This window comes from Marmota marmota, unplaced genomic scaffold (assembly GCF_001458135.2).
Source record: "Marmota marmota marmota unplaced genomic scaffold, marMar, whole genome shotgun sequence".
Classification (NCBI taxonomy): domain Eukaryota; kingdom Metazoa; phylum Chordata; class Mammalia; order Rodentia; family Sciuridae; genus Marmota; species Marmota marmota.
In genome coordinates this window covers 6,073,324-6,085,726 of record NW_026000000.1, presented here as the reverse complement: position 1 = coordinate 6,085,726, position 12,403 = coordinate 6,073,324, and the positions used below count along the sequence as shown (strand labels likewise).

The 12,403-nt window shown below is 33.7% G+C and overlaps 1 protein-coding gene across 3 annotated transcripts in view; it reads right to left on the bottom strand.

Moving 5' to 3' along the window:
- The window catches only part of Prkg1 (protein kinase cGMP-dependent 1), a 1,168,403-nt gene that overhangs the window by 189,306 nt on the left and 966,694 nt on the right, over positions 1 to 12,403 (bottom strand). For all 3 annotated transcript variants that reach the window (XM_048807597.1, XM_048807595.1, XM_048807598.1), the window contains exon 6: positions 6,003 to 6,080. In XM_048807597.1, coding sequence (XP_048663554.1) covers positions 6,003 to 6,080 — 78 coding nt within the window. The remainder of the gene's footprint in view (positions 1 to 6,002; positions 6,081 to 12,403) is intronic.

Below are 12,403 nucleotides of genomic sequence, written 5' to 3'. Positions count from 1 at the left end.
TAGAAGAATTAGCAAATTGTATATATACAATTTGCTAATTCTTCTATTAGAATGATGTGGTTTGCTTCCCATTTTAGTTATATATATATATTTTTATGGTGATATTAACACTGTTTCTATGAACGTTCTTCTACATGTTTTCTGGTGTCCATGGGTAGTAAGGTAAATACTTATGAATAAAGAGCAAGTTTATTAAGTGTGTGCATCTTCAGTTTACTAGGTACTGACTCACTCATAATACGTACGCACATTCATACCATCAATGAATGAAAGTTCATCTTATGCTATACATTCATCAGCACTTGGTACTATAGGACTTTGATTGTTTTTCTAGGAAGACAAGTAGTAAATAGTATTTTCTTGAATTATAATGGAGGCGGAGCAATTTATATTATTTTTGATCCTTTGTGTTTACTTTCTGATGATGTGTCTGATCATCCTTTTGCTTACTTTTTTGTGTATTATTCATTTTATTGTTCTATTGTATTTATGTTTTATTACTTTTGATGGTTTAGACTTGGTTTATATTTTACTACCTTCATGTCTTGTTGGAGAAGTTATTAATTTTAGGGTAATCACATTGAACTATGTTATCCTTGTTTCTATTTTTTAAAAATCTTAAGAAATCCTTCCCTACTCCAAGAAGGTAGAAGTATTCGAATTGTTTTTTAAATTATTTTCTGATTTGTTTTCTTTTATACTTAAGTTTTAATTGACTTTTTTATATGGTGTGAGGTAGGTAACCAAATTTTTTATGTCCCTATGTATAATCATTTTTTAATTTCCATTGCCTGTGTTGTCTTAATCAAGTTTACAGATAATCATGGATCTATATCTGGGTTCAGTTTATTTGTCTAATCCTGAGGCAAATTACAGTCATTTTTTCTTCATTACCTTAATCTTAAGTCAAAATATCTACTAAATTATCTCCTTATAGGTTCCTTTTCCTTTCAAATATTTTCCTGTGTTGATCTTCTGCTTTTAATGATGATATCTCAAATAAAATTTCCTCGTAAAAGGACATAGCATTTTTATTAGTTTTATTCCTGGATATTTGATTTAATAAATGATTATTAAATAACATTTCTAACTAAATATTATCAATATTTAGAAGTGTATGTAGATTATTAAATTATCATGAAGTAAAATTGAATTTTGCTTTTGGTTTACAGCTCTGTGAATTTAAATGCACATATAAATTTGTATAACCTGCATCCCAATTAGACACAGAACAATTTATCACCTTAAGAAATTCCCTCATGTATGTGTTTATACTCACATCCTCCCCAAATCTTGACCTTAGCAACCAAAAGTCTATTGGCCTCAGGCTAGTTTACTCTTTTCAAGAATGCCAGTTAAATGGAAGCACATAATCCTTAATTTTTTGAGATTGCTTTTTCTTATTCAACATAATACTTTTGAGATTCACCCAAGTCATTATGTAGTTCAATAGTTTATTCTTTTTACTGCCCAGTAGTATTCCATTGAATGAATATCACAGTTGCTTTATCCATTCACTTGTTGAAGCATATTTAGCGTGTTTCACAATTATGAACACAGAAACTATAAACATTGTAACAGTTTTTTATGTAAACTATAGCTCAGATTTCTAGAATACAACAAAGTATGATTGCTTTATTTAACTTTATGAGAAAATTTCAAATTGCTCTTCAGAATGGCTTTACCATTTCCAATCACTCTGCATCCTCATTAGCACTCTGTATAATACATTGTTTTTTTCATTTTAAACATTCTGTTAAGTATCCCAGGCTTTTCATGTGCAGCTTTGCAATGATCATGATATTGAGAATCTCTTCATGACACATCTTCCATTTTTATATCTCCTTTGCTGATGTATCTTTTCAAGTCCTTTGTCCATTTTTTAAAATTGGGTAGTTTTGTTTGGGGGTATTGATTATATAGGCTCAATACAAGCCCTTTGCACATATATAATTTGCAAATATCTTTCCCTGTTAGTTGATTATCTTTTTAGTCTCTTAACAGTATCTTTCATAGAATAAAATTTCATACGTATGATAGAGCCCAATTTACCTTTTATTCTTTATAGTTTGTGCTTTTGGTATGATGTCTAGGAGGTTTTTTGTTTTGTTTTGTTTTTACCAAACCCTAAATCATAAAGATTTTCTTCAAAACAGTTTGTAGATTAACATTTTTCTTTTAAGTCTTTTATCATTTTCTATTTAATTTTTACACAGGGTATGAAGTTTAGGTCCAGTTTTACTTTTCTTTCTTGCCTATGGCTTACTAATTGTTCAAACACTACTTGTTGAAAAGACTCCCTTATTCACTGACTGTTCTCATTCATTTATTGCTTTTTGTTTCATCATTAATTATGTTAACTGTAGGTACATTGTAGAAGCCATCTGAGAATTTTTATTCTGAATAGAAGTTGCATTAGCAAATGGCTTTACTGAATTGGTTGATATGATAATTCAATTGTTCTTTAGACAATTCATATTGTGAGTTTTATTAAGTGATTCATTTTTTTCAATATTTAAATGATAGTAAAATATCAAGATCTGCACTGTCCAGTATGATTACCACTAGCTACATGTAGCTATACAGCTATTGTAATGTGGCTACTGGTGCTAAAAAATTGAATATTTGATTTAGCTACTTTTAATTTAGATATCAAATGAGACAAAATGGCCACTGAATTAGCCTGTATATACATGGAACATTTTAATAAAGAAAAGTATAGTATACTGAACAGTACTGATCTAGCTAAATTATAACTAATTTTAATAATATATCTATCTACATAAAAAACAAGCTAAAATCATATCATCTTTAATAACTTTTTTATTTCTAAATACTGTATCCTTTTCTTAATTTAACATAATAGTTGGGATATCTAATATCACACTGAATAGAAATGGTGATAGCATGCATCGTTATCTTATTCTTAATATAAAAGAAAACGTTGCTACTACTTCACTCGTGTATACACAAACATGTATATGCCTATACAAATAAAATTTACATAAGAGAACACTTTCCATATTCAGAAATACTGAGCGTTATGTTAATATGTTTAATCACCATGCTTAAATGCTTGTTAATTCTAAGAAGCAAAACCATGTACATCTAAATGTCATTTAACAGATAAGAATTTTTTAATCTGTTTTTTCTACTGGTTGCATATAAGACATGTTGAATAGAACCAGAAAAATGAAAATGCCTTTCAATTATTCTTGGAATTGTGGAAGTGTTTTATCCAATCCTGTTTAATTTTGGTTTAACTTGTGAATGGAGAAATAGTTTTTAGAGGCTTTACCACTGCAGGGATAAACACAGAATTCTTCAATGCTTCCTCCTACTGTTAATGGTAAAAGTCATTTTTCTGGGCTACTGGAATGCACTGACTAAAGTACAGAGAACTAACTCAGCTTCTACCTGAGGCAAGCAGCAGATGCTGTAAGCACTCTGTTTCTAGTTTTAGAAAAATCACTTTGTGTGGATTTAATGGGGGGAAAACAAGTATTTCAAAGTCTATAATGTCTCTCTTAGTCTCGATGTACTTAATGGGAGAATGAAAAAATGTTTTAAATTTAAATAAAAAAGTTTCACAGTTAAATAAATGAAACTAAACAAGAAAAAATCCATCTGTAACTCCATAGCCCACTGTTGTGTCTTCTTTTATCTCACAACATTTTCTAAAAAGTCAGTTCAATGGTAACAAGAAAAATATCTTCACCAGGGTTACACTTTATAAATTTTACAAATGCATGGGAAAACAGATGTATACCAATATACCTGAAACAAAACACACTATTTTAGAAAATTCTACAACTTATTTATCTGCTAATCTTAACCTATTTTATCATTGTTCATTTCTTTTTCCTAATTTTTACAACAGGGACTTAAGAATGCTCACCTTCTATATCTTATAGTGATTCTAATGCATTAATATAATTTTCATATCAACTGATAAAATTAGGACTCACAGGAACTAACTATGCAACTTGAAAAACCAAGAAAAAATCCATGCCTGGTTTGAAAAAAATCATGACCATGTCAAGAGTCTAATATATCACTCTTTCTCTCCCAGGATCTGCACAATGCACCGAAATATTGTCAAAGGAATTGATTTCTGTAGTCTAACTTCCAAGCTGTTTCTACTATACACATTACAAAACTCATAAAACAGCATCACCTGTTTTCAGCTGAAACTGGTTGCAAAAGACTACTACTTTCTCAGGCAATGCTGGAAATTTGCAATAATTGGATGGTCGCAAAATCCTGTCATACAGATTACTCCATGACAACAAAGATATCAACCAGATATAATTAAAGTAATTGAAGTCAAACAAACAGATATAATTAAAGTATAAATATTGTTTTCTTCATTTTATTGGGATGTGTCACTTGTGTAAACACTAATATATTCATTTCGTTGATTCAAAATTAGTTCAAAGAGGATTCTCTAAAATGTAATTCAAAAATACTTAGAATATTTCACACATTTAATTTACTGTGGCTCTGTAAATCTTTCTATACAAGCTATAGCTGGGCACAGTGGTACACGCCTGTAATTCCAGCTGCTTGGGAGGCTGAGGCAGGATGTTTGCAAATTCAAGGCCAGCCTCAGTAACTTAGCGAAGCCCTAAGTCATTTAAAAAGTGAAACCCTGTCTCAAAATAAAAATGGCTAGGGATGTGGCCCAGTTATTAAGTACCCCTCGGTTCAATCCCTGGTACCCTGAAATAAAATTAAATTAAAAAGATAAGCTATAAGTTACCAGAGTCAGTCATCTTTTTAAATTAGAAAAATTACATTTACTTAATTTTTAAAGTGACAATTATAAAAATGTTATATAATTCCTTTCTACATGCATTTATCTCCCCATCTCTTTCTATACTTAATGCATAGAGACAGAAATACTTTTTAAGACTAATATATGGGGCTGGGGATGTGGCTCAAGCGGTAGCGCGCTCGCCTGGCATGCGTGCGGCCCGGGTTCGATCCTCAGCACCACATACAAACAGAGATGTTGTGCCCGCCGAAAACTAAAAAATAAATATTAAAAAATTCTCTCTCACTCTCTCTCTCTCTCTCTGTCTCTCACTCTCTCTTTAAAAAAAAAAGAAGAATATATGAAAAAGAAAAATAAGTTCGAATCCTGGACTATAGCATAAAGACAATGTTAAAAAATGATTATGGTTTTACTGTTGAAAGAAATTTAAGATATTTTTTAGCAATATGATAGTAGAGTATTAAGATAAATTTCCATTTCAGGATTAATTCAATTTCTTTGTTTTCAAATATAAATTATAATATACATTGAAATATATAGTTGAAAAACCAAAACAATATAAAGAGTAAAGTATTAGTTTTCATTCACACTCATTGTCTACCCTATTATTACTTGTCCTATACTTTGCCACTTTTCATAGTTTCTTAGTCTTTACCCAATATTCTTCATGAAGCTACAATACAACATGGAAACATTTATGTTTTTATTGACCTCAGAATGTTGAGCAATTTGCCTCATGTGACTAAATTGAGTAAGTTTAAAGGCAAATTCAAACTTACACTGTTTGATTTTAAAGGTCAGATGCTTCATTATATCAATGTTACTGCTCCTGAAGACTGGATGGATCTTTTAGGTGCCCTTAGTTATTTTTGTTGTTATTGTTATTGTTGTATGGTTTTAATTTGGGAGATCTCTTTTTATTTTTTATTTTCTTTTAAGTTGAAAGAAGTTTGGTGGTGTTTTTATGGAGACCTTTCTATTAACACAGGCTTACCAGTGTCCTCTATAAGAACTATTATGATTATTAGCATTCAGGCTACTTACTGGTCTTCCAAGTTACACTCTTCTTCACCCTAAATCATTCATTAGATGATCCATTTTCAAATATTTCCCTGTCAGAGTCAGAAGATATGGACAACCCAAGATCAACACCTGTGTTCCTGCAGTGGCTGTTGAACACCCCAGGCTGCCTTCCTCCATCACTTCTGGTGCCACCAAAGCTTACCTTTCCTTTGCTGATGATAAAGAAGGTGTCCCCTCTTGCTCCTTGCCTGATAATATATTCCCCATTTTCATAGTGAGTCTGAAAAATAGAAATAGTGAGAGAAAATATTAAGAAAGGAGTGATCTACAAAACAGTTCAACTTCTTCAAATATCAGTCCTCAGGGATGCAGTCGCCCTGAAGGAATTTCTTCTCCCAAGCTGAGAATCTATTGTGATCTGAAAATGAATAATAGTCAATAAATGCAATCATTACAAAGATATCACATCTACAATGCTCATTTAAAAATGTTTTGTGAATGTCATTTTTCTTGGTAATTATATTTATCTTTTTAAATTCACTCATTTCAGTTGTTTGATGAAAATACTTTTTTCTTCTATCAACTAACATGAAATGAAATAGCAGAGCTACTAATTAAACCGATCTTTCTGTATAATTTTATTTGTCATTCTCATTTTGTTTTACCATTCTCATAATGATAGCTTATTTTTTTCCCTCTGAAAAATTACTGTGGCATATAAAAAATAATCTTCATTTGAATCTAGGTTTACTTTTACTGTGAATTAAATGACCCAAGATACTTTTTAAGGCACCACTTCATGACTTAATGTCTTTGCTTGAGCAATTTAGGTTTAGCCCTGTTAAACAGAATGTCTTAATTTTATGGGCTAAATTCTGGTCCAGCATCTGTCCAGCATAAACTATCAAATGAAGAGCAAGCTAAGACTGTAAGAGGATTATCACAGCCAGTGGGTCTGACTCAGATATCACCACTAAGTCCATTCCCAGGGTGAAGATTACTCCTGCAATAAACAAAAGTAATTTCTGTAAGGAGAGGTGGAAGAAAGTGTGTTGCTGGGTCAGAAGGAAAAACAGAAAAATGTAATGGTACCATCTGGCCCCATCCTTCTCTGCAGCTTAGCAGGAGAGCTATATCTTGGGAAAGAAAATATTACCTTACATACCACTTAGGAAACAGATTTCATGGTTTACACAAAACATCCATTAGACTAATCACTACTATTTATCTTTATATTTCAATCCCATTTTTTTCTTAGCACTTTATTCTCTTCTATCTTAAAATGACCTTTCAATAATATTTGATATTGAAAATAGCCATATTTTCCTTATGTATTTATAAATTTAACATATTACCTAATCTGTCACTTATTATTTTTCACTCAAATTGGTTCATTTGCCTAGTAACAAGATTTTTAGTTAACAAAGTTTTTCCTTATTTTCCTTGTCAATCTCACTCATTATATGCTACATATAATGTGTTATGTACCTTTTAAGACTATTTTCCTACATTATAAACATGTATGCATATATACACATATACATATAAATAATTATTTCTAAACAAAATTAGGATTATAGGATGCACATTATTTACCTAATTTATTCTATTTAGCAAGGTTATCTATGTTTGATTTCTATCTTGCTTCATTAGAATTGGAAGATCTTTACAACATGGAGATTTGAAAAACAAAATCACAATATATCCAAAATCATTTTATATCCATTCAAACATTTTTTAATGTCCTTCTTATAGGCATTGATTATACAAAGATGAGTTAAGACAAAATTCCTAATAGCAACACCTAGTAGATCTTTTTTTGATGGTAGAAATTCTACAGTTGCATTGTCCAATATGGTAGCCACTTGCTACTTGGGTTGCTGAGCCTTATTTTCAAGTGTGTTTAATTTTATTTAAAATAGCCACACATTTCTAGTAGCTATTGAACTGGATAGCACAGGTAACAGCTAAAAGTGACAAGCAGAGAGTCACAATTTGCAGAAGTTGGGCAGGGGAAGGACGGCATCTTTCCCACTCTTGATGTTTCCTCCCATATGAATGGAACTCAATAAAACCCAGACCTCTCTTTCCCTTCCCTCACTCTTGCACTAAAGGAGATGACATGATGACATGGCTTATCTGATCAATTTGTAAGTAATCCACAATGTATGCTCATCTCTGCTTCTGATTTCTTCGCTGTGGAGGGAGCTTCTCCCTGAAGGAGGGCATCCTTTGCTGCTTCTCCAGGGGAAAGTTCTTCCGGTTGCAGCGAGTGTGTCTACTTCTGTAACATGATAGCTACTTCAGCCCCATTAAATGATCTGGTTTGGGACCCAAACTACATCCTCTAACTCACATTTTATTAGTAGTCAGAAGGAAATATAATAAAATATTATTATTTTGTAATATTACTTTAGCTTTATTTATCTTACAATTCATCTTATTTATCACTTGGTTTCTAAACCAAGACTATTCAAAACCTCAAAATTATCCAGTATGCACAATGCTACATTGTACTAAAACCCAGGGTTAAGTGAGAAAAGTCTTGAGGAAACCTGACTTTTCCCCATAGTTCATCTGGAAAGGATTCTTGAGTACCATCTAAAGGATGAAGAAGAGCTCACTGGATATTCAGTAGGAAAAATGCCACCTCAAGAAGAGGAGATGTTGCAGCTTATTATGGTCTCATAATACTACAGATATATAATTTTTTTTAAAAAATGCAAATAAGTTTGAAGCAATCTTAGCTCATCTGAGATCATTTCCTTCATCTCCTTCCTTAAAAACAAGAACAGTCATATTCATATGAGAGTTATTTCCCTTCAAAAAGAAAAAGTTATTTGTCCCTATTAAAAGTTGCAAAGGTAAGTGTTTCCTAACCCTAGCACTACTGATGTTTTGAAGCAGATAGTTCTTTGTTTTAGGAAGCTGTTCTGGATACCCTGTCTGACATAGGCATCCCTGACCTCTACCCATTAGATACCAGTAGCACTAGAGTCACAGTTGTAAAAATTAAAAAATGTCCCAAGACATTGCCAATTAACCTTTTGGAGGCACATTTGAACCTAATTGAGAACAGCAATTCTAAATTGTTCACGTTCTTCATTACTTCATCTTAGAGAATTGAGAGGTTAGCAGAAATATCCAGAAACAGTCTAGTTATTTCGTTCATCTGAATTATCTAATAATCTTCTTAATATCATCTGACATAGATTTTATAACTTGACATTCACAAATGTCATATCAATTATTTTAGTTCACTTACATAGGCACTCACTGAACATATTTCCATGCTGCATAAGTTCATAAAACTCAGAGATTCAGAGAGGAGCCTATGGGACAGTGCCTAAAGCCATTCCACGTTTGAGAATGATAATATTAATGGTGTCATAACACCAGAACTGGAATGTCTATGCTCCCCTGAAATATTTCACTGTACCTGAGGAGGAGAAGACCATGCACGCTGATTCTTTGAAAGGTACTCCAATTATGCTTACCAAAAGCCAGCAATTTCACTATTTTTGAGGTTCAATTTGTAGCTCTGCCAGTTTCTTATTTCAAATTAAATCACAAAAGTACAGAGAGCCTCGAATGGGAAGAAACCCTAGCATTTAGTTAGTTTCCTTGTGAAGGATTCCAGATTTGTTACGATAAAAGCCAATCTCTCTAACACAGCCTACAAGACTGTGTATAACCTGCTCAATGCCATGGTTTCTTTGCACCCTTCCCCCACTTTGCCCTGCAGGCAGTTCCTCAACTGTGCCACCACCAAGCCTCCATACTCCCAATGCTGCACACCCTGTCATATTTCACCTTGTGACAACCTTCTTCCCTTTTGGATTTTCTCCTTGCCTGACCTGGCCAATAACCTACTGTACACATACCACCTTCACCCACCAACCCACACACACCTCATCCCACCACAACACAGAACCTAGCTAAATTAGATCCATTATTTGAACTAACAATACCATAAAGCTCTATTTATTGCCCTTTCCTGAGCTTTCAGTTAATAATTTACTTGTGTTGATATTTTTCAATCGATTTTAAGTCCTATGAAAGCAAAATCATGTCTGATTTTTTTTTTCATTAAAAATCTCCAGTACCTACCTTTGTGCTTGGATTAAGTAGAAGCTCCAAAAATATTAATGGCATGAATTAGGTAGTCTTCCTCAATCCCCATCTTTAGCATTTTCCATGGTCTGTTAGTATGGTTTCTACCTATAATACATGACCCAAGCCCATTTTTCCCCGTTTTTATCTCCCTACTCCAAGACAAAAATCACATCTTCCTAAGACTAAGTCCTCCTACTTAGTCTCCCTGTCTCAGACCCACCTACCACATATCAGTTCATCTATTCTCATTGCAACCAAGTAAATTTTCAAATAATAAATCAGTTGAAATCATTCTATTATCTAAAATATCCCAATGACTTCTTGGTACAATTAACACCATAAGCAACTTACTTTGGTCTCTTCAGTTCCCTGCATTCTGACTGGCCACCCCCTCACCTCTCCATCCTTGTCACCCTCACTCAGTTTCAGACATGGTAGCCTTGTATTGCCAGGCTGGGTCTCTCCTCAGAACTTTGTACTTAAGGAGCCTTCTGTCTGCAGCACTCTTTTGCAAGATCTTCATTAGCATCTTCTTCTCATCACTGGGCCTCAGCAAGGCCTGTGGTTACTGCCTGAATCATTACATTCCCATCTGCCTTGATTGTACTATTAGAATCTCATCTTTGCTGAGACACCCATTTGTATTTGAACTCCTGGGATTCAGTATAAGTTAACCTGACCGCCATTGGATAAGACAGACATTGTAGGGGCAGAATAGCAGGCAGACCCCTGCCTCATCCTGATAGCTTTGTATGGGCGTATCCTGAGGACATGTGATTCATCCTTGCCTTAATAAGGAACTAGAGATGATTGTTACAAGCTCCCACACTGCTGAAAGGGATAAGTGTGAAAGTGCCCAGGGCAAGAAGATCTGAGACTGAATGAGCTTAACTTAGGGAATTAATTTATGACTTGCACCTGGATGTATGAAGCCACAAGATTGGCTGTCTCCCAACCTCTCTCTCAGGCACTTTGGATTTGACACAAAGGTATAAAAGTTCCCTGCTATGGGCCCAGATGTATTTCTTAAAGGAATTAGAGGGATGGTCACCACAATGAACAGGAATTATTGGCAACTTTGCATTCTCTTTGGGCCTAGGAGACCAAGAAAATGAGTATGTTTCTATGTCCTTTGTTCAATTCAACTCATGAAATCTCTTTAGTGAGTTGCAAACAGTATTCTTTTTTTTTTCAGTATATCATTATAATTGTTCTATTTTAGTATTAGTTATCATTATTCATCTCTTATTGCATGTTATCTTAGTTATAAATTAAACTTTATCATGAATATTCACAAATAGAAAAAATAGAATATATGGAGGTTGGTAAAATCTCTTTAGTGAGTTGCAAACAGTATTCTTTTTTAATGGAACAGAAAACATTAAGTGAATCACATATAGTAAGGATACTTATAAATGAAATAGTTTTACATGTATTTGAATACTTAGGTGTGTAGTAGACCCCAAGACCAACTGTATTCCTTACCCCAACAATGAAACTTTGATAAAATAAGTACTTTTCTTTCTTTACAAAGGACATAATACCTTTAGAACACTGAGTTATCTTGACTTCTACATCAACTCACCTTTAGTAATTTTGTCATCATTAACAAATACAATTGTATTTTCTCTTTTTTCTTGAATTATTTCACTTTTTTCTTTTTGAAATTTCTTCTAATTAGTTATACATGCCAGTATAATGCATTTTGACACATCATACATAAATGGAGTATAACTTTTCATTCTCTGGTTGTACTTGATGTACAATCACACCAGTTGTGTAATCATATATGCACACAGGGTAATAATGTTGACTCCTTCTATCATTTCTACCCCAAACACCCCCACTTGCCTTTACTCCCCTCAATCCAAAGTGCCTCTATTCTTCCCTAGCACCCCTTTCTCCACCTCATTGTGAATTAGCCTCCTAATATCAGAGAAAACATTTGGCCTTTGGTTTGGGGGGATTGGATATTCTCCAGCTCCACACATTTACCGGCAAATGCCATAATTTCTTACATGTTGAAAGTACTGATCCTTCTTTAAAAGGATTTATAATAACTGTCATTAAGTAAACTACACTGACTCAGGTCACCTTTCCCACCCCCTTCCTGGGTCCCTGGATTTCTCTCTTCAATCTTCTCATCTTTCCTGATTTCTGACAAAGTACAATCATTTATATTTTTGCATATTCAAGAACTCCGTTGTCCAAACATTTAACACTTCTCATTGTGCAAGAAAACTATATAGGGAGGGGGAAGATGGCGGCGAGGGGAGTGCATTACCCCCGTGTGCTGCTTCACTGTGTGGGAGTATGACAAGTCAGGACGGCTAAAGGATATCTTGTTAGGAATTTCCAGCAATAGTGGGGTGCTCCGGAACCTGGAGGAAGGATTTCCATCGCACGAGGATCGGCTACGGGGACTCAAACGCGAGAGGTTTGTCGCACGGAGGGTAACTGCTTATTCAGCAAATCGCCCCGCGGCGA